Source organism: Podarcis cretensis, assembly GCF_951804945.1.
Source record: "Podarcis cretensis genome assembly, chromosome: 12".
NCBI lineage: Eukaryota > Metazoa > Chordata > Lepidosauria > Squamata > Lacertidae > Podarcis > Podarcis cretensis.
In genome coordinates, this window is record NC_137181.1 from 4,363,101 (window position 1) to 4,385,291 (window position 22,191).

General features: G+C 46.6%; 1 protein-coding gene and 1 long non-coding RNA gene across 3 annotated transcripts in view; one reads left to right on the top strand and one right to left on the bottom strand.

Annotated features, from left to right (window-relative positions):
- The window catches only part of KLHL18 (kelch like family member 18), a 57,974-nt gene that overhangs the window by 16,356 nt on the left and 19,427 nt on the right, over positions 1 to 22,191 (bottom strand). For both annotated transcript variants that reach the window (XM_079946840.1, XM_079946839.1), the window contains exons 2-6: positions 18,902 to 19,032; positions 16,164 to 16,304; positions 7,718 to 7,916; positions 5,725 to 5,885; positions 58 to 194 (exon numbers count right to left, since the gene is read on the bottom strand). In XM_079946840.1, the coding sequence (XP_079802966.1) occupies positions 58 to 194; positions 5,725 to 5,885; positions 7,718 to 7,916; positions 16,164 to 16,304; positions 18,902 to 19,032 (769 nt within the window). The remainder of the gene's footprint in view (positions 1 to 57; positions 195 to 5,724; positions 5,886 to 7,717; positions 7,917 to 16,163; positions 16,305 to 18,901; positions 19,033 to 22,191) is intronic.
- On the top strand, positions 1,094 to 6,515 carry LOC307199372. The gene is made up of 3 exons (XR_013831938.1): positions 1,094 to 1,131; positions 5,907 to 6,284; positions 6,318 to 6,515. It is a non-coding gene; the product is annotated as an uncharacterized lncRNA (long non-coding RNA).

Here is a 22,191-nt window from a genome sequence, read left to right on the forward strand (position 1 = left end):
AATTCCACGGTGCTTCCTAGGCATACATCCCTGGCAAGCAACAGAGTTGAAAGATACCTGCTGAGTTGAGGCCTCCCACGGCATAGATCAGGCCTGCGATGGAGGTGCAGCAACGGGGGCGGGTTTTGAAAGACGGGAGGTGGGGTCGTCGCTCTGGCATGAGGTGGTAATCCTTTGCTTCATCTACGAGGTCCCTGAAATCCAAATGGGAAATGATATACAGTGGTACCTCCAGTTACGAACGGGATCTGTTCCGGAGGCCTGGCCATAATCTGAAAATTTCATAACTGGAGGACCGCTTCTGTACGCACGCAGCGCAGAAGAGCGCTTCTGCACATGCGCAAAGCGCACAGAGTGTATCTGTATTTGTTAATTTTATCCATTCCTGAATCCAACTAATGAAAGAGGCTTCATAATATAATTTCAAATCAGGTAGTGAGAAGCCTCCTCTATCTTTAGTATCTGTTCATTATTTGTATTTTATTCTCAGCTTCTTACGCTGCCAGATAAATTCTGAAATATCCTTTTGCCAATCTTCAAAACATTCCATATTGCATATTATCGGAATTGATTGGAATAAAAACAGCATGTTTGGCAATAAGTTCATCTTAATAACTGATATTCTTCCTAAAAGAGACAAGTTCATTCTATTCCAAATTTCCAATTTCCTTTTTATTACATTCCAAGAAATCCAACCCAATTTCCACAACATTCGGGATCAGTTCAAGACCAGAAATTTAGCATCAATTACGCATGACATTTCACATACATTTATGTGACAGTCTGCACCTCAGAGCAGCTTAAGTAAAATGGGCATGGCAATGACCTACCTGAGCAGAATGCTTTGCTGACTGGAAGCGCAAAATCAGGAGTGGCAAACCCCAATCTTGGAGGATGAAAATAGCCCCCTTACCCAGCATGTGGGACCCTCCAAGGCCACACCTGCTCCCTAGCAACAACTCCTCCGATTATCCTGCCTGGCTAAAAGATATCCTTGAAAATACACAATGCCTTTGGCTTGCCTGGATTGGGGACAGTGAACAAGTGCATATTAACCTCAAGTATCTGCTTGGAACAACTGATATGGAACAACTGATTGGTTCAAAATTGGGAAAGGGGTACGACAAGGCTGTACATTGTCTCCCTGCTTATTTAACTTATATGCAGAATTCATCGTGTGAAAGGCTGGGCTGGATGAATCCCTAGCCAGAATTAAGATTGCTAGAAGAAATATCAACAACCTCAGATATGCAGATGACACAACCTTGATGGCAGAAAGTGAGGAGGAATTAAAGAACCTTTTATTGAGGGTGAAAGAGGAGAGCGCAAAATATGGTCCGAAGCTCAACATCAAAAAAATGAAGATCATGGCCAATAGTCCCATCATGGCCAATAGTCCCAATGTTGTTGTTTAGTCGGACACGACTAAACAACAACAACAACAACAACATCTGCGTGGCTGAAATGTAGCCTATTGCATAAATTAACAGGGTGTGTAATTAATAGGGCCTAATACTCTTCCTCACCTACAGGGTACCTGTTTAAACAAAGCATTCTCTCACCAGATGTCAGCTAAAGTCTTGTTCACGTATGCATGCTTATCGCCTGATTGGCTGCAAAATTAAGTGGTGACTTGTCAAAATAGACGCTACGTATCAAACACAGGCCAGGGCCTTTGTGTCCCCTTTCAAAGCCATTCAATGGCGGCTGTTCATAAGGTCTGCTGCAGGCTTCCAGGTTCCGGCTGCCTTAATGGCACAGCTCCCACGATAGCGGAGACCATGGGCCAAGTAATAAACAAAGATGATAGAGGGCAATTATCTTTATAAACTCCCCCCAAGGCCCAGAGGGGAGTGAGCTTCCCTCGCGGATCGTCTCGGTACCTGGCTTTCGCTCCGACATGGATGTGAGAGCAGGGCCGGATTTAGGTTTGATGAGGCCCTAAGCTACTGAAGGTCATGGGGCCCTTTATATGTCCAGCTGTCCTTTGTCAACAACAAATTGTCACTGTTTTTTGCGTTGAAGATATGCTATATGGTAATTTATGGACCTAACAGGTATCTCAAGCCATTTGTACAACCAGTCCATGCAGAATGTAGCTACCCTATATATAAAAATGAGCAAACCAGTGATTTTTTAGGGAGCAGGCTGGCAGGCGGGGCCCATGACTTACATCATAGGAGCCTACACAACACAAAACACCGTTGCTGTATGTAGGTCTTATTTTATTTGTTTTTTATCTTATATTTTGGAAATGTACATCCAGGTTTTTTTCCTTTAATTTTTTTGGGGGCCCCAAGAGAGTGGGGCGCTAAGCTATAGCCCGTTTAGCTTATATGTAAATCCGGCACTGTATGAGAGGCAGGGAGACGCTGGGTGCAAAAGCACTTCGCCTCTTGGTAACCCTCCAATGCCACCATTAAGAGCAGCGGTTCTTCTGTTCATTAAGAGATTAATTAGGATTAATGCAAGGGGGAAATTGAAAAATATTACAATCTTAGAATATCTAACTGTGAAGATACATAAAATGAAAGGGTTTAAGGTCAGTGAGAAGGAGGAGGATTGGTTTGAGAAGATAGTGAATTATTTGGGTAGGTTTGAACAATTTGGGGCAATTAAAATGTTAAAAGTTAAATAAACTTTGTGAAGGGAGGAGTGTTAAGGTATATAGAATTGTACAATTGAATATTGTTGATTCGAATATGTTATTATTGATTATGTATACCCAATGTATCAGCCGCCTGGGGGTTTTCACTGTTTGTGTTTTGGTTGTTGGTTAAAAAATAATTAAAAAATTAGGATTAATGCACAGATGTGTGCTGGTAATGATGCGACAAGATTGAGGACTGCCGAACCGAAACAGCTACAAGGTCGTACAGATTTTATTTGGAAAGAAGACTTTATTCGAGCAACAAGATTGTATGTGTTGGGGGGCGGGGAGCCAATCACTTCATTATTAATCCTTTGCTACATAAATGGCTCAGCAACGCCCCCCCAAAGAATGCCAAAAAATGAAGTGAAGAAGAAAGGAGATGGGAGTATAGATATGGATTATGATGATAAACGGGACCGTGTGTGGAAAATATTAATGTTTGGGAAAATTATAAAAAAGACTTGGAGCCTCTGCGGAGCCTCTTACTTGCCCCCTGACTGAGGAGAGGAGGGACTGGACTTTGAAGACTTGCTGGGGCTTTGGCGGGAACCCAGATCATTCTTCTACGAATAATTATAATTAATTGTTTTGACTGGATGTGGAGGGGAGAATTTGGAGGCCCTCCAGGGCCTTGGGTGACTCCCTGCTTGAAATCGAAAGCGGAATTTTACAGCTGCAATCAGAAGAGTTGAGAACAAAGAGAGATCTCTCCAGAGTAACTTTTGAGTCAACAAAGCCATAAGGCACAAGGAGATCAGAAACAACTAATTTGGACATAATATTTGATAAAGAATTAAAGGGACAATTGATGAAAATTAAAACCTCACACAGGAAGAAGAAAGGAGAACATCACTTGTGAATTTACAAATAATTATATGTGTTAATACGAACTGAAGTTAATTATTATAGCTGTGGTACAAGGGATTTTAACAAGAGTGGATTGTATTTGGTTTGAGCAATAATCTGGAGGCAGAATGAAAGGGAATCAGACTACAGCACGTGGGAAGCCACACAAAATTTATAATTAGCTATGTAATTGATATTTATTTGAATCGGTATTGCTATTTCGTATTAATGTAATATGGTGCATATTGGATTTTTGTAATTGAAAATTAATAAAAATTATTTAACAAGAGAAACCTAAGTTCTGCTGCAAAGCAGGAACTTAGCACCTATGCTATGAATGCATGTGTGAATGAGACCTACAACTCAGAATTCCTGAAGTCGGGCAGCCGCTCCCATGTTCCTCCCCTTCAGGCGACTCCATTTTCATTTGTACATAACACTTTGTCAGAGCTGCTCCACAGTCTGCAGAATGAGGGCGGTGCAGTGTAATTCTGGACTGGACTCAGCTACATTAGTCAAAAAAAGAGTGTTTTGAATGCATTATAAACATGCAACATCAGATGGCGCCGGAGAGCAAAGAAAATTTCTATGCGATTTTCCATAGCGTGTTTTTTCCCTTTTGTTATAACGATTTAATTTCTGACTTATTTATAGAGGTTTTTTTTCCTGTGTACAGATCTACCCTAAAAGTGGGCAAACAACGAGCCACACATTAACCTTCAAATTCCTGTTTGCAGTGGAGCTCTACCTCTCTTTTAAATCAGAACCAGTGAAGGCAGTGAAGGTCCTGTGTGAGTGCCTGGAGGTGGTTAGAGGATGGACGGCAGCTAACAGATTGAGGTTGAATCCTGACAAGACAGAAGTACTGTTTTTGGGGGAGAGGGGGCAGGGGGGGCGGAGGACTCCCTGGTCCTGAATGGGGTAACTGTGCCCCTGAAGGACCAGGTGCGCAGCCTGGGAATCATTTTGGACCCACAGCTCTCCATGGAGGCGCAGGTCAATTCTGTGTCTAGGGCGGCTGTCTACAGCTCCACCTGGTACACAGGATGAGACCCTATCTGCCCGCGGACTGTCTTGCCAGAGTGGTGCATGCTCTAGTTATCTCCCACTTGGACTACTGCAATGCGCTCTCCGTGGGGCTACCTTTGAAGGTGACCCGGAAACTACAACTAATCCAGAATGCGGCAGCTAGACTGGTGACTGGGAGCGGCCGCCGGGACCACATAACACCGGTCCTGAGAGATCTGCATTGGCTCCCAGTACGTTTCCGAGCACAGTTCAAAGTGTTGGTGCTGACCTTTAAAGCCCTAAACGGCCTCGGTCCTGTATACCCGAAGGAGCGTCTCCACCCCCATCGTTCAGGCCGGACACTGAGGTCCAGCTCTGAGGGCCTTCTGGCGGTTCCCTCATTGCGAGAAGTGAGATTACAGGGAACCAGACAGAGGGCCTTCTCGGTAGTGGCACCCGCCCTGTGGAATGCCCTCCCTTCAGATGTGAAAGAAATAAGTAGCTATCTTATCTTTAAAAGACATCTGAAGGCAACCCTGTTTAGGGAAGTTTTTAATATTTAATGCTGTATTGTTTTATTATTATTATTATTATTATTATTATTATCATCATTATTATCATTATTACTTATTATGTGCAGAAGAATTCTCTCTCAGGGAATATCTGCAGTGGTGCATCCCAGAATTCCACCACCTGCCTGTCTGAATGGTGAACACAGATCAAGATACAGTGGTACCTCGGGTTACATGTGCTTCAGGTTACATACGCTTCAGGTTACAGACTCCACTAACCCAGAAATAGTGCTTCAGGTTAAGAACTTTGCTTCAGGATGAGAACAGAAATCGTGCGGCAGCAGCAGGAGGCCCCATTAGCTAAAGTGGTGCTTCAGGTTAAGAACATTTTCAGGTTAAGAACGGACCTCTGGAACGAATTAAGTACCTAACCCGAGGTACCACTGTACTGGATGACACAAAACTCACATAGCCCATTGCCTGTCCTGAGCTTAAGGGACAGAGGAGACACAAGAGAGAGGAGGACATTCTGCTTCTACAATCTGACCTGGCTGGGTCACCTGGAGGAAAACCCTCTCTCTTTTCCTGCATGGTAGAAAAGGGATTCTGTGTTTGGGGCTCTGCGCCAGTCACTGTCTCACGGGCTTCCTCGTTGTGATTCCCCTCCGGGAACTGCTGCAGGCAGCTCAGCCCTCACATACCCACCTGCACTTGTGGCAGCAGCGGACGAGGTCGTCCTGCTGGACGCGGTCCGCAAGGAACTGGGGTCGGCAAAGAGGCAGGCGGATTTTGGAGAGGAGCTCCGGCAAGAAGGGCTCTCGATGCTCGCGGTCGTACCTCACCCAGGCCAGAGCGGCTTCGAAGACCTGTTGGAAGCAGAGAGGGAGATACAGTGGTGCCTCGCAAGACGAAATTAATTCGTTCCGCAAGTTTTTTCTTCTTGCGAGTTTTTCGTCTTGCGAAGCACGGTTTCCCATAGGAATGCATTGAAAATCAATTAATGCGTTCCTATGGAGACCGCTTGCCAGGCTGGCGGTGCGGAGAAGGGCTTTTCTCCCCACCGCAAGCCTTCAGGACAGGTACGGGAACAGAGGGGAAGGGGCGCAGCGCTTCTCCTCTGTTCCCGGGGCTTGCGGTGGGAGGAGGGTTTTTCCTCCCCACGCCAACATTCAGAACAGCATTCTGAAAGTTGGCGGTGAGAAGGAAAACCCTCCTCCCACCGCAAGTCTTCAGGACAGCCATCCGAAGGGTGGCGGCGGGAGGAGGTCTCTCCGCCCCACCGCCAGCCTTCGGAGGAGGTTCGAGGACAGTGGGGAAGAGGCGCTGCGCTTCCCCGCTGTCCCGGAGATTTCCCTATGGGCTTTCGTCTTGCGAAGGAAGCCCATAGGGAAATTCGTTTTGCGAAGCGCCTCCAAAACGGAAAACCCTTTCGTCTAGCGGGTTTTCCGTCTTGCGAGGCGTTCGTCTTGCGGGGCACCACTGTATTAAAAAAAAAGGCTACCCAGGATGTTTCCAGATTATGATGCCCTGTTTTAGAAAGCATCAGTCCTCTTGAAGCGCCGACACTCATTCAGGCTTGAAACCCAGCTTACACTTAGGCAGTGTTAGAAATTATCCGGGCGCCAGGCATGTTTTGCCACTGGCGTGGGAGTCCATTGCGAGCACATGAGAGATCTCTGGGTGCCAGATTGCCGACTGACATCTCCACCTGGCTGGCCTCTCTAGTTTCTTAAGCAGGTAAACTGAAGATCTTATTTATTGCATTTATAGTAAAGGTAAAGGGTTTCCTGGGGACGCAGGTGGCGCTGTGGGTTAAAGCCTCAGCGCCTAGGGCTTGCCGATCGAAAGGTCAGCAGTTCGAATCCCTGCGGCGGGGTGCGCTCCCGCTGCTCGGTCCCAGCGCCTGCCAACCTAGCAGTTCGAAAGCACCTCCAGGTGCAAGTAGATAAATAGGGACCGCTTACCAGCGGGAAGGTAAACGGCGTTTCCGTGTGCGGCTCTGGCTCGCCAGAGCAGTGATGTCACGCTGGCCACGTGACCCGGAAGTGTCTCCGGACAGCGCTGGCCCCTGGCCTCTTAAGTGAGATGGGCGCACAACCCCAGAGTCTGTCAAGACTGGCCCGCACGGGCAGGGGTACCTTTACCTTTTACCTTTTAAAGGGTTCCCTGACCGTTAGGTCCAGTCATGGCCGACTCTGGGGTTGTGGAGCTCATCTCACTTTACTGGCTGAATTGGTCCTACTTGAGCCAGTGAGGGGGCCAGGGGAGAATTAGCTGTGGGGTCTCAGAGCGGGTGATCTTCATAAAAGGGGAGGGGGAGGGAAGAGAAGGGAAACAGAAGATCAGGCTGAATTCAAATTAAAGGCCAGGCGGAATAGCTCTGTCGCGACAGCTAGCAGGTTGAATTAGAGGCAGGTTTCAGTACAGGACAAGCGTAAAGAAAACCAGCAGCGTAGCTGCAAAGCAGTAACAAGGCAGGGGGCAAGCGAAACCACCCAGGCGCAGGCCGAAAGCCTCTCAACGGCAAAAAGTATTTGAGAGACAGCAGGAAGCAAGTGAAAGGGTGAGTTCCACACACTCTTCCTTTGAGAGTTGCAATAGAAAAGGTTTATCTTATTTCCAGGGGATGCGGGTGGCGCTGTGGTCTAAACCACAGCGATGAGCAACCAACCCACCTTGAGACTTCGGAGGCACCTACCTGCTCCTCTAACTTAACGTTGAGCTCATCCCTCGAGACCAGCTCCAGGACGTCTTCCAAGGGCAAGGCCAGGAACTCTTCGCACACAGAAACCTCCACAAAGTGCTGGTGGATAAAGCTGTTGGCAGCATCGTAGAGTACGGCACACATCATAGTTTCGGCAAACTGGCGCACGCCCAGGCAGTTTTTTGGGTGAAGCCTTTAAGGACGGTGCAGATGAATATGCGAGAGTTGAACAGCTAAGAAAGTGTCTGACCTACGCAAAAGCCAGTCCCCAACACCCTGTCACCCTCTAGAATGGGATTTTCCAAACCCGGGGTCTCCAGCTGTTTTTGGACTACAACTCCCATCATCCCTAGCTAGCAGGACCAGTGGTCAGGGATGATGGGGATTGTAGTCCAAAACAAGCAAAGTTTGGGAAACCCTGTTTTACACAGTCACACAGCCATGCTGACCCTGGGGTGTGTTGAGGTGCCTGGCGTGCTCTGGTCCATGGGGTCACGAAGAGTCGGGCATGACTAAACAACAACAACAACAACAAAATAGGGGGTGTCTTATAGAGGGAAAAGTATGGTAAATCTAATAAAATAAAATAAAAAAATCCCTACTTAGCAGCTGTCATTTACCTGAGGTTTTCGTCTCTTTCAGGGGAAACCTTTTTGGCACAGTGTGTGCATATCTTATACTGGCAAAGCCACAGGTTTTTTCCTTTTCTTTTCTGGAAATCCATATACCGTATTTTTCTCTCTATCAGACGCACTTTTCCCCCTCCAAAAATGAAGGGGAAATGTGTGTGCGTCTTATGGAGCGAATGCAGGCTCCATGGCTTCAGCGATAGCAATGTGAAGCCTCCGAAGCGCAGTGGGAGCGCTCCCGCCACGCTCCGGAGGCTTCGGTTTGCTTTCGCTGAAGCCTGGAGAACGAGAGGGGTCGGTTCCTTTCACTGAAGCCAGGACAGCAAGACTCTCCTGGCTTCAGGGATAGCTGCTTGAAGCCAGGAGAGGCACTGCGCAGCTTTCCCTCTCTGCACAGCGCCCCTTCAGCAAAGCGGGAGGAGAAATGGAAGGAGCTCTGTTTCTCCTGCCGCTTCACTGAAGGGGCGCTGTGCAGAGAGGGAGTGTTTTTCCCCCCTTGTTCTCCCCCTCTAAAACTAGGTGTGTCCTACGATCGGGTGTGTCCTATAGAGCGAAAAATACGGTAATTGGTTCTGTCTATGACCATGGCTAGCTACAGCCCCCAGCCAACAGAAAGAAGGTTCCTCTCCACCCTATCTAAAAGATTAGCCAAAGCAGGCTTTGACGTGAAGTTTACAGCCCTCTCTTCTATTGAAGCACTTATTTACAATTGCATCCGGGAGTGGGAGAGAGAAATCAAGCAATACAGGTAAGCAGTGGAACAGCCAGCTGGCTAAAGACCCACCCGGTCCTCTGACCCTTTAACTAGAGGCATGTCAACGATGCTGCTTAACTCAAATGGTATAAGTGGAAGCGGGGGGGGGGGGGGAGAGAATGGCTTCTTGGCAGGCCACAGATATTTCAAATTCTCCTTTTCTGATGAACTGGCAACAAGTGTGCATGTCTTTTGACCCAGCCCAAGTTACAGGGCAGCATTCCACAGAATCTTCAGCCAGGCATTCCCTCCAGTCCAAAAGCTATAAAGCCAGACTGCTCAGCAATTTCCTCTTCTAGGTCACTCTACCTTTGCCCTAGACACAAATGGACAAGGAAGTGGATAGGGCCCTCTGCCTTTACTGCGCCTTACTGTGAACTTGAGAAGAAGGCAACGTCCTCTACAGAGAAAGGGAACGACCTACAGGGGCAGAAGAAGGCAGCCTCCACTTTCTGCATCAAGGACCCTGGCTGTTTAACCTGTCCACAAATGCACACTTTTGGGGCACAGCACCAAAGATTTCAGGAGCAATGCTACTATGGAGGACTGCATTGGTGGACAAATTTAGGGTTTGGCTTTTGTTTGGCACCTGCTTTTTGAAATACTATTCTCCTGATTGTGGCTCGTTCTGATTCTAACCGCAGTCATCAAGGCTAGTAGCCACTGAAAGCCTTATCCTCTGTGAATTTGTCTAATCGTATTTTAAAGCCATCCAGGCAACACTGCAAAGGAATCATCAGTATTTAAAAAAAAGTAAGTAAGGGGGAGTAAGCTAGAGAGTTCCAGAAAGACATCTACTTCTACTTCATTGACTATGCAAAAGCCTTTGACTGTGTCGACCACAGCAAACTATGGCAAGTTCTTAAAGAAATGGGTGTGCCTGATCACCTCATCTGTCTCCTGAGAAATCTCTATGTGGGACAAGAAGCTACAGTTAGAACTGGATATGGAACAACTGATTGGTTCAAAATAGGGAAAGGAGTACGACAAGACTGTATATTGTCTCCCTGCTTATTTAACTTATATGCAGAATTCATCATGTGAAAGGCTGGGCTGGATGAATCCAAAGCCGGAATTAAGATTGCCGGAAGAAGTTTCAACAACCTCAGATACGCAGATGACACAACCTTGATGGCAGAAAGTGAGGAGGAATTAAAGAACCTTTTATTGAGGGTGAAAGAGGAGAGCGCAAAATATGGTCCGAAGCTCAACATCAAAAAAATGAAGATCATGGCCAATAGTCCCATCACCTCCTGGCAAATAGAAGTGGAAGAAATGGAGGCAGTGAGAGATTTTACTTTCTTGGGCTCCATGATCACTGCAGACAGTGACAGCAGCCACAAAATTAAAAGACGCCTGCTTCTTGGGAGAAAAGCAATGGCAAACCTAGACAGCATCTTAAAAAGTAGAGACATCACTTTGCCAACAAAGGTCCGTATAGTAAAAGCTATGGTTTTCCCAGTAGTGATGTATGGAAGTGAGAGCTGGACCATAAAGAAGGCTAATCGCCGAAGAATTGATGCTTTTGAATTCTGGTGCTGGAGGAGACTCTTGAGAGTCCCATGGACTGCAAGAAGATCAAACGTATCCATTCTTAAGGAAATCAGCCCTGAGTGCTCACTGGAAGGACAGATCCTGAAGCTGAGGCTCCAATACTTTGGCCACCTCACGAGAAGAGAAGACTCCCTGGAAAAGACCCTGATGTTGGGAAGGATGGAGGGCACAAGGAGAAGGGGACAACAGAGGACAAGATGGTTGGATAGTGTTCTCGAAGCTACCAGCATGAGTTTGACCAAACTGCGGGAGGCAGTGGAGGACAGAAGTGCCTGGAGTGCTCTGGTCCATGGGGTCACGAAGAGTCGGACACGACTAAATGACTAAACAACAACAAAGTAAGGGGGAAGAGATCAAATAGGTTGTTAAAGGGATTTGTCTCTGTAACCAAATATTTTTTAGAGTGAGTAAGCTAAACTTGGTTCTAGGTAAAGGTAAAGGGACCCCAGAGCATTAGGTCCAGTCATGGCCGACTCTGGGGTTGTGGCACTCATCTTGCTTTATTGGCCGAGGGAGCCGGTGTACAGCTTCCGGGTCATGTGGCCAGCATGACTAAGCCACTTCTGGCAAACCAGAGCAGCGCACGGAAACGCCGTTTACCTTCCCACCGGAGCAGTACCTATTTATCTACTTGCACTTTGACATGCTTTTGAACTGCTAGGTTGGCAGGAGCAGGGACCGAGCAACGGGAGCTCACCCTGTCACGGGGATTTGAACCACCGACCTTCTGATCAGCAAGTCCCAGGCTCTGTGGTTTAACCCACAGTGCCACCCGCGTCCCTTTACACTTGGTTCTACTTATTAGCATTTCATAGATCTGGTAAAGTACACTGTTGTCCAAGACTGTCATGCCACAATAAATTAATTCGTCTTTAAGATGCAACAAAGCTCCCACCACCCTGGGATCCTTTGATAAATGGTGGTATATAAAATATTATTCCTATTATTATTATTATTACTACTACTACACCCGGACACTGAGGTCCAGCTCCAAGGGCCTTCTGGCGGTTCCCTCCCTGCGAGAAGCTATAAGCTATAAGGGTTATCAGAATTTTAGAAGACATTTGCAGGTAGCCCTGTTTAGGGGAGCTTTTAATATTTGATGAATCATTGTACTATATTTTAATATTCTGCTGGAAGCCGCCCAGAGTGGCTGGGGAAACCCAGCCAGATGGGTGGGGTATAAATATTATTATTATTATTACTATTATTATTATTGCTTTTGGTTCAAAGGTTGGTCAGCCCCTGAGCCGGGGTCTTTTCTTTAAAAAAGGGGAGGGGGAGTTCCAAAATGGTGAAGAGAGAGTTCCAGGCACCTCAACTGTTGGGACTTGCTCATGAGAAACCATCTTCCAGTAGCCTCTTTGGCTCACCCCAATGGGGCACCTATCCAAAGGTGCTGGGACAGGACAATCCCAACAACCTAGAAGAAGAGCTGAGTCTCATCTAGCTTTAAATGTATCATCATTATATTGGTTGGCATGCATATTTATGGTATGACAAGGTTAAGATCAATAAGGTCTTTAAGAACCATATTGTCAGGAAAGCAGTATTTAATGTCTGGACAAAGTACAAAGACTTATTGGAAAACAAAACTCCGAGGTGGCTTTCACCTCTGGAAGCTAAGGCCCGAAAAAGACCCAATATGGAGGCCAAATGGCCAAAATATTGGGAAATATTAGAAAAAGATGGAGACAATTGGAAATTGCAGAGTTTGGAGAAAATTAAGGACAAAGTGCGAGACTGGTTACATTACGCTCAGATTAACGAAGTTTTTAAAAACGATAAAAAGGTAGGGTTCCAGGTGGAGAAATCGAAGTTGGAAACAGAATTGTTAGAACCAAAGACTAAGGTATTATCAAGAATGTATAACTTGCTGTTAAAATGGAATACACAAGACGAAATGGTTAAATCGGTTATGATAAAGTGGGCTCAGGACATTGGGTATAATATTATGTTTGAGGACTGGGAAAGGTTGTGGACCACTGGGCTGAACTTCACTGCATGTAATGCTCTGAAGGAAAATGTAATGAAAATGATATATAGATGGTACATGACCCCAGTTAAACTTGCCAAAATATACCATTTGTCTGATAATAAATGTTGGAAATGTAAAGAACATGAAGGAACATTCTTTCACCTCTGGTGGACCTGCCCTAAAGTGAAGGCCTTCTGGGAAATGATTTATAATGAACTGAAAAAGGTATTTAAGTATACCTTCACTAAGAAACCAGAGGCCTTCCTTCTGGGTATTGTCGGCCAGAAGGTGTTAAAGGAGGACCGAACATTTTTTATGTATGCAACAACGGCAGCAAGGATACTCATCGCTAAGAGCTGGAAAACTCAAGATCTACCCACACTGGAAGAGTGGCAGAAGCAGCTGATGGACTATATGCAACTGGCCGAGATGACTGGTAGAATCCGAGACCTGGGACAGGAGAGGGTTGAGGAAGACTGGAGGAAACTCAAGATTTACTTACAAAAATATTGTAATTTGGTTGAATGCTAAGAAGGATGCTAGATCATAAATAATTGCCCACCACTGAATTAGATCTGAATTTGACGATAAGTGAGATTAAGGAAAATACAAACTTTTTGGAGAATTGTTAGGTTTTTATTTAAATGAGCGGAGATAAGATTGCAAATAAGAGGGTAATTTGCTTGGAAAAATTTTTTTTGTAACGATGTAAGTGCAAGCGGGAGACGTGAGGGAGTCCAAAGAAGTGACGAAATTATGTTATGATACAAGTAATGTTGTTTATTGTTTATGCATTTGTAATTAAAAAACTTTAATAAATATGTATAAAAAAAATGTATCATCATTATTATTTATATATATGTATTTATAACCTGCCTTTTCTCCCTGCTGCACTGGCTCCCAGTGGAGTACAGGATCAGGTTTAAGGTGCTGGTTTTGACCTTTAAAGCCCTATACGGCCTAGGACCCTCGTACCTACGGGACCGCCTCTCCTGGTATGTCCCACGGAGGACCTTACAGTCTTCAAACAAAAACATATTGGAGGTCCCGGGCCACAGGGAGGTTAGGCTGGCCTCAACCAGAGCCAGGGCTTTTTCGGCCGTGGCCCCGATCTGGCAGAGCGCTCTGTCCCAAGAGACTAGGGCCCTGCGGGACTTGACATCTTTCCGCAGGGCCTGCAAGACAGAGCTGTTCCACCATAGAACTCTAGCCCAATGGTTGCCATTAATTTGATTCTGAACTGATTTTAGAATGTATTTCAATTAACTGACTGTGATTTTATGTAAACGGTGCTATTTTTACTGTTTTTAGCCGCTCTGAGCCCGGCTTTGGCTGGGGAGGGCGGGATAGAAATAAATTATTATTATTATTCAGAAATGTATAACTTTGTATTAAGCTGGCTCTGTGGTTCTCTCGAAGTATTCTTAGGTTTCTTGACTCAACTCAAGTTAACTTGGGGGGAAGGCTTTGAAATAGCCATACCTTCAACAGACTTCTTAGGGCAGGTATAGGCAAACTCGGCCCTCCAGATGTTTTTGGACTACAACTCCCATGATCCCTAGCTAACAGGACCAGCGGTCAGGGATGATGGGAATTGTAGTCCCAAAACATCTGGAGGGCTGAGTTTGCCTATGCCTGTCTTAGGGGCTGGGAGGGGGGAAGGCCTGGGGGCTGGTACAGTGACAGTATCTGCTGCAGCAACAGATTTTGCCTTCAGGAAATTCAATACCTGCTGCAACAGCAGATTTTGCTTTCAGGAAATGACAACTGAGGTGGTGGACCACCGTTTCTTACGCTCTTCTCAAAGTGGGCCCCCGGAAATGCTAGCTGCCGGTTGAGTTTTCCCTGGTGTGTGTGTGTGTGTGCAAGGAAGATTTTGCCTCACTTCCGTATCTGGAGCTATCTCTAGTTTGCACACACTTCCTGCTTTGTAGAATGCCACATGGTCTGGATTGCAGAGGACGGACGGAATCTCTGCAATCTTGATGCGCCTACGATTCCGCTTTGGGATAAGGGACACACTCACACAAAGCATACCCTGCGTCAAGGAAATCTCAAGAAATACCAATGGTAGAAGAATGGCAGATGAAGACGTTGGAGTTTCTGGAGCTGGCAGACCTGACTGGAAGAATCCGCAATCAGAAAGAAGAGGAATACCAAGAAGATTGGAAGAAATTTAAAGATTATTTACTAAATATTGTAATATAAGTAGAAAATACTTGAAAGTACCAAATAGGCCTAGGATTAGAATAAGGATGTTGTATATTAATATGGATCTAAGTCAATAAGAAAAGAGATGAAGATAGTAGATTGAAGGAGTTAACTGCAGTAGAAAGATGATTTTGGAGAATTGTTACAAGGTGAAATAATGAAATTCAGTTAGAGGGGATTCGAGGAAGTCAGTTAATAAAGAAATTTAAAATGAACTTTAGAAAGAATATGTGGTTTTATTTCTGTTTTTTCTTTTCTTTTCTTGTGTAGTATTGTAGTGTGTTTTCTTTTGTATGTTTTATCGTATTTTTCGCTCTATAGGACGCACCCGACCATAAGACGCACCTAGTTTTAGAGGGGGAGAACAAGAAAAAAAATTATCTCCCTCTCTGCGCAGCGTCCCTTCAGCAAAGCTGCAGGAGAAAGCCCTTCCATTTCTCCTCCCGCTTCGCTGAATGGGCGCTGCGCAGAGAAGGAAAGCTGCGCAGCGCCTTTCCAGCGAAGCGAAGCCAGGAGAGCGAGAGGGATCAGAGCGCACCGATCCCTCTTGCTCTCCTGGCTTCAGCGAATGCAACGCAAAGCCTCTGGAGCGCAGAGGGAGTGCTCCCACAGAGGAATTTACGGTCTTCAAACAAAAACATCCTGAAGTCCCAGGCCACAGAGAGGTTAGGCTGGCCTCAACTAGAGCCAGGGCTTTTTCGGCTGTGGCTCCAATCTGGTGGAACGCTCTGTCCCAAGAGACTAGGGCCCTGCGGGACTTGACATCTTTCCGCAGGGCCTGCAAGGCGGAGCTGTTCTGCCAGGCTTTTGGTCGGGGTTCAGTCTGACTCCCTCTCTCCTTTCATAAGAACTGGCATTAAAGTGGCCTCCCAATTTTTCTCACAGGCCCATATAAGTTCAGCACCAACAGTTGGGCCTGGTGAGCATTTAAGGTCCCCAACCCTATTCTGAGGGTTGCCATCTGATTGGATTTTATTCTGATCCTGATCTGATTTGAGGATGTATTTTAAGTGATTGTTTGATTTTATGTTAATGTGTTATACATTTGAGCCCGGCTTCGGCTGGGAGGGCGGGGTATAAATAAAATTTATTATTATTATTCGCGTTGCTTTCGCTGAAGCCATGGAGCCTGCATTCGCCCCATAAGACGCACACACATTTCCCCTGAATTTTTGGAGGGGGAAAAGTGCGTCTTATAGAGCGAAAAATACGGTATATGTTCTATCTGTTAAAAGAAAAAATAGAAAAAATAAAATAAAATAAAAAGCACACCCTTTGCCATAGCAGCGAGATTCCCTGGAACCAGGCCCTCACCTCTCTCTGAGGAACGAGCAGCAGGCATCCTTGATGTTTTGCAGCTGCAGGAAACTTGCCCCCATCAGCAAGGACTGGACATTCTGCTGGTCGATTGCCAAGTGCCCATTGTAGGCAAAGTTGATCAGAGCTTCCAGTGCGCTAAACGGGCCAGAGAAGAATGGGAAAGCGTGAGATGTGAGTAAACACACACATGACTTTATAAGCAACTTCAAAACAATTGTGTGTGTGTGTTTGAGTGAGGGGCGGTGGGGAGGGGCAGCAACATTCAACCCCGGACAAGGTCTGTGTTGATTGATAGGCCTTTGTCAGATTCCAAAGATTCTAGGCCTTCAACAGTGACAAGAACATTGCGCTTTTAGTCCTTGGGATTGCAGAGATAAGCTGGAAAACAGCAACTGTGACGTACTAAGGTTATAACATCTTTACAACTGCATGTTCCTGTAGCTTAGTTAGATGAACTTTTGTCTAAAAGCAAAGGAACGAACTGCCGTTTCCACATGTTTTGGGGAGAAAAACTCACCCTGAAATCAATAAAACATTTTTTTTTTGCAAATGGAACTATATAATGAATTATGTAATGATTATAATTACGTATTATAATGCAGGAAAACCAGAGGTTACAAATTTTCTAGTACAGTGGTACCTCGGGTTACATACGCTTCAGGTTACAAACTCTGCTAACCCAGAAATAGTACCTCGGGTTAAGAACTTTGCTTCAGGATGAGAACCGAAATCATGCTCCGGCGGTGCAGCAGCAGCAGGAGGCCCCATTAGCTAATGTGGTGCTTCAGGTTAAGAACAGTTTCAGGTTAAGAATGAACCTCCGGAACGAATTAAGTACTTAACCCGAGGTACCACTGTACTTGTGCAATGTTTTGTACTCTGTATATCACCATAAAGTTCCCACATCACTTTGACTGCGTGTTCTGAGCGCTGATTACTTCTTGGTATCTGGAGTAAGGATGGCTCCTGCTTTGAGCAATTCTCCAATACAGTGGTACCTCTAGATGCGAACGGGATGCGTTCTGGAGCCCCGTTCGCATCTAGAAGCAAACATAACCCGTGTCCGCACATCTGCGCGTGCCATGTTCTGGCGCTTCTATGCATGACGTCATTTTGAGCGTCTGCGCATGCGCAAGCGGCGAAACCCGGAAGTAACGCACTACGTTACTTCTGGGTTGCCGCGGAGCACAACTCAAATGCGCTCATCCTGAAGCACTTCCAACCCAAGGTATGACTGTACCCGCAACAGTGGCGTAGCGTGGGTTGTCAGCACCCGGGGCAAGGCAAGTAATTTGACCCCCTAACCCTAACCCCCAGATGTTGCGCCCAGTGCGGCCTGCCCCCCCTGCACCCCCCACGCTACGCCACTGACCCGCAATGCTTTTTTTTTTTTGTAAGATTTCAATATGTCTGACACGTTCTTGAAGTCATTTTCATTGAGTAGTAAATGGAGATTCCAATTTTTCATTTCATTTTTCATTTCTTTTTCCACAACTGAGAAGGAGGAAGGGGGACTTAGGGGAGGGGGTGATATCAGGGAAGAGTTAGAAGTTTCCAGTTTCTCAGAGGGAGAAAGCATTCCCCAAGGGGGGGAGGAGAGCAGTGAATCTAATAGAAGAGAACAGGAGGAACAACAGGGAGGGACCGGCTGTTCCCAGGAAAGGCAAGGGTTCAGTTCTAGCTCAGATTGGGAGGAGGGGAGATACAGGCCAGCTCTAGCCAGGAGGTTAGAAAAAAGAGTGGAAAAGAGAAGGGAAAGGCGCGTTCGACATTTTGAGAGTGGCTGGTCACGGAGAAGCAGAGCTCAGAAGGTAGCTGAAAGAAGTGATACTGAGGAATAATAGTTAAGAACTGTTTATAAGATTGTTTTGTTAATACACAATAAAAAGTTATAAAAGAACAAGAAGCGTTTGTGTGGTGATCTGAAGAGGACAACGACCAGCCCTGACACCCTTTTCCAGTGTTTCTAAGCTGCTACATCCCTGAAAGGAACTCCCCATGGATTACCATCAAGCAGTTGGTCCCTTACCTTTCCTGCCCCGACCTGGCCACAGTGATCCATGCGACGGTCACCTCCAGGCTTGACTACTGTAATTCGCTCTACGCGGGGCTGCCCTTGAAGCTGTCCCAGAAACTCCAGCGGCTGCAGAATGCTGCAGCGAGGCTCCTCATGGGGTCTCTGCCATGGGAGCATATTCACCCAGTGCTTTTCCAGCTGCATTGGCTCCCGGTGGAGGACAGGGTCAGATTTAAGGTGCTGCTTTTTGACCTTTAAAGCCCTTCACAGCCTAGGACCCTCGTACCTACGGGACTGCCTCTCCCGATCTGCCCCACGGAGAGCCTCAAGGTCCATAAATAGCAACACCCTAGTGGTCCCGGGCCCTAAGGAAGTCAGATTAACCTGAACCAGGGACAGGGCCTTTTCAACACTGGCCCCGGCCTGGTGGAACGCTCTGCCTCATGAGACCAGGGCCTGTAAGACAGAGTTGTTCCACCTGGCCTTTGGCTTGGAGCCAATTTGATTCCCTCCCCCTCTTTCTTTTTCCTTTTTCCTTTCTCCTCCTGTGCTGAGGCTGCATTTTAATATTTTAATGTTATATTTTAATCTTGTTTTTATGTTGTATTCATTCAACTTGTTTTTATTATTGCTTGTTAGCCGCCCTGAGCCCGGCCTTGGCTGGGGAGGGCGGGCTATGAATAATACAAATTATTATTGTTATTATTATTATTACCTTGGATCCATGCCCTGCATGACAATTTCATCTTGCTTGCACTCCATCATGTCGTTTGTAAACATGGCATGGAAGTAAGGGATGGAGGCCGCCAAGACAATCCGGTGGGCGCTGAATTTGTGGTCCCCGACCTGTGCAGTAAAAGAGAAGGGAAGAGACATCAGCTATTTGGTTCCAAGGGGAAATGTGCCATTTCAGAATGGGATACTAGTCCACGTTTGGTGTAAGCTGTGAGGCAGAGTAAATGCTTGGCATCTCTGGCAGTGATGTTCAAAAGGAGCTTGAATAGCAAGTTGCCCGAGACCCTGAAGAGCCAATTAGTTGGCCAATACAGGGCTAGCCAGACCAATGGGAAAAGTCGGTATCTTCCTTATATTTAGTTTGATAGGCTGCCAGCACAAGGGCGGGTCTAAAATGAGAATGCTTACTCAAAGGGTACTGCAATAGTAAAAGTTTTCTGGCAGACATTGAATGAGCCTTGTAATACAAAGTACATGCTAAAGGTAAAGGGAACCCTGACCATTAGGTCCAGTTGCGGAAGACTCTGGGGTTGCAGCGCTCATCTTGCTTTACTGGCCGAGGGAGCCGGTATACAGCTTCCGGGTCATGCGGCCAGCAGGACTAAGCCGCTTCTGGCGAACCAGAGCAGCGCACGGAAACACCGTTTACCTTCCCGCTGGACCAGTACCTATTTATCTACTTGCACTGGTGTGCTTTCAAACTGCTAGGTTGGCAGGAGCAGGGACTGAGGAACAGGAGCTCACCCCGTTGCGGGGATTCAAACCACTGGTCTTCTGATTGGCAAGTCCTAGGCTCTGTGGTTTAACCCACAGCGCCACCCGCATCCCTGGACATGTAACAAAGTACATGTTAGATAAAGTTAAATTAAGTTAACAAAAAACAATGTTGTGTAACTGTGTAAATAATCGTTTATTTGAAAATTAGTACCATGGGTATAGTCAGACATTTCTTTTCTTTGCAGACTAAAATATGAGATATTACTATTTTTTTTACTCTATTCATAATTTTATTCTTCTTTTCTTTTTTCTTTTCTCCCCCCCCCCTTTTTCTTTTTTTGCTTTCTTTTTGTTCTTTTGCATGTATACTCTCAATAATTTCTATGTTTGTTTGCTGGTATTGCATGTATTTTAAGACTCTGCTTGTTCAATAAAAAATTTAGAAATAAATAAATAAAATGAGAAAGCTTATGCTTACAGCATCCTTTCCTGCCTCCCGACGCTTTGAACTTCAACTCCCATCAACCTTTGCCAGCACAGCCATGTTGGCTGGGAATGAGGGGAGTTGTATTCCAAGGAATTAGTGGGCACCAAATTTGGGAGAGGCTGCGATACCGCAGGGATAGCCAGCACAGTGCCCTCCCTATGTTGCCGGACTACAACTCCCATGAGCCTGCTGACTGAGGTTGATGGGAGTTGTAGTCCAAAACATCTAGAGGCTTACCACATTAAGCTATCCCTGTGTGTATACACACAAGCAGAATCCACAATGTAATGGTTCCAAGGGGGTTGCTCGTGCGTAAGTTGCCGCCCCTCCTGGCTAGGTTGCCTGGTTGAACCCTTTCTCTCTGGACAGCCTTGCACTCGCGGCTGTCTCAGTCGCTGGCAGAATCCGTCAGTGGGCGTTTCTTGAACTTCTTCCAGCAAAGAAGTTCTTTGACGCCCAGTCTCCTCCTACTCTCCCTGCGCGGAAGCCTTCTGCGCAGGGAGGGTGTGGGCAGCGGAGGACCCGTGCTCTCCCCGCTGGTCTCCGGTGAGGAGTCCTGGAGCCTTCTCTCCGATTCCCCCATCTGCCCCCCTCCTCCACTGGTGCTACGCTGATTTCCCTCCCCAAAAGATGGGCTGCTTCTCTCCCTCCTGGGACGCTCTCCGGCATCCCTCTGGAGCCCTCCCTCTCCCTCTGGCTCCGATGGCAGTTCCCTGACACACAACAACCCAAGCTTCTATGAAACAAGAACAGCCACCTTAGCAATAACCTATTCAATACTTTTACAATTAGAATTACTCAGCGCAATCTACTGTCTCTTAATCAGATTCTTCTGAAAATCCCACAAGCGGTGGTGCTCCTCCTCTCAGGGAGAAACACAGATAAGGCAACCGGGAGAGATAACAGCAGACACACCCTCAGCTTCCTGTTCCCCACGGACACAGAATCTACTTGCATCTGACGTACTGGCAGATCATAGCTCTAAATACATAAAAGGTCTTTTATGGAAACTGAGAAAACCCCACGGGAGGAGGCTGGGCAGATAAAACGAGACAACAGCACCTAACCCACACGTTAGATCACATGGCAAGAAGCTGTCTGTGTGTTTCCCTGGAGCCACTGCAAAAACCTTTCCCTCAGCAACCAGGTTCCAGCAGTCCCTTGAAAAGGAGAACCAGCAAACTGTGCTGATGAAAACCAAAAGGATGCAAATTAAAATCTTTGCCCGGAAATGAAGTTAGGCACTGTCAGGGAACTGCCATCGGAGCCAGAGGGAGAGGGAGGGCTCCAGAGGGATTCCGGTAGAGCGTACCGGGAGGGAGAGAAACAGCCCATCTTCTGGGGAAGGAAATCAGCGTAACACCAGTGGAGAAGGGGGGCAGATGGGGGAATCGGCGAGGTGGCTCCATGACTCCTCGCCGGAGACCAGCGGGGAGAGCACGGGTCCTCCGCTGCCCACACCCTCCCTGCGCAGAAGGCTTCCGCGCAGGGAGAGTAGGCGGAGACTAGGCGTCAAAGAGCTTCTTTGCTGGAAGAAGTTCAAGAAACGCCCACTGACGGATTCTGCCAGCGATTGAGACAGCCATGGGTGAGTGGCTGTCCGGACAGAAAGGGTACACCCAGGTAACTCAGCCAAGCGTGGCGCCGATTTACGCACGAGCAACCCCTAGAACCATTACAGGCACACATGATGCCGATCACTTACTAGCCTAGATTCCCACATCTGATTCTGAACAGAGCCAGGGTAACATTCTGCCTGTGGATTTCGAGGGCCACATTTGAACGTGGCTGAAACACTGCCTTTAAATTCCAAAAAGGTTCTCTGTGGGAGACACCCGACCGGCACTTGAGCCTCGAGGTCAGGAGCAAGATCTCCCAATGGGATCCCTGTGTACCTAAGTTGTCAAACCAGATGTCAAAGAGAACAACAACTACCAGACTTTTAGAAGACATCTGAAGGCAGCCCTGTTTAGGGAAGCTTTTAATATGTTTGATGTATTACGGTATTTTAATATTTTTTTGGAAGCCGCCCAGAGTGGCTGGGGAAGCCCAGCCAGATGGGTGGG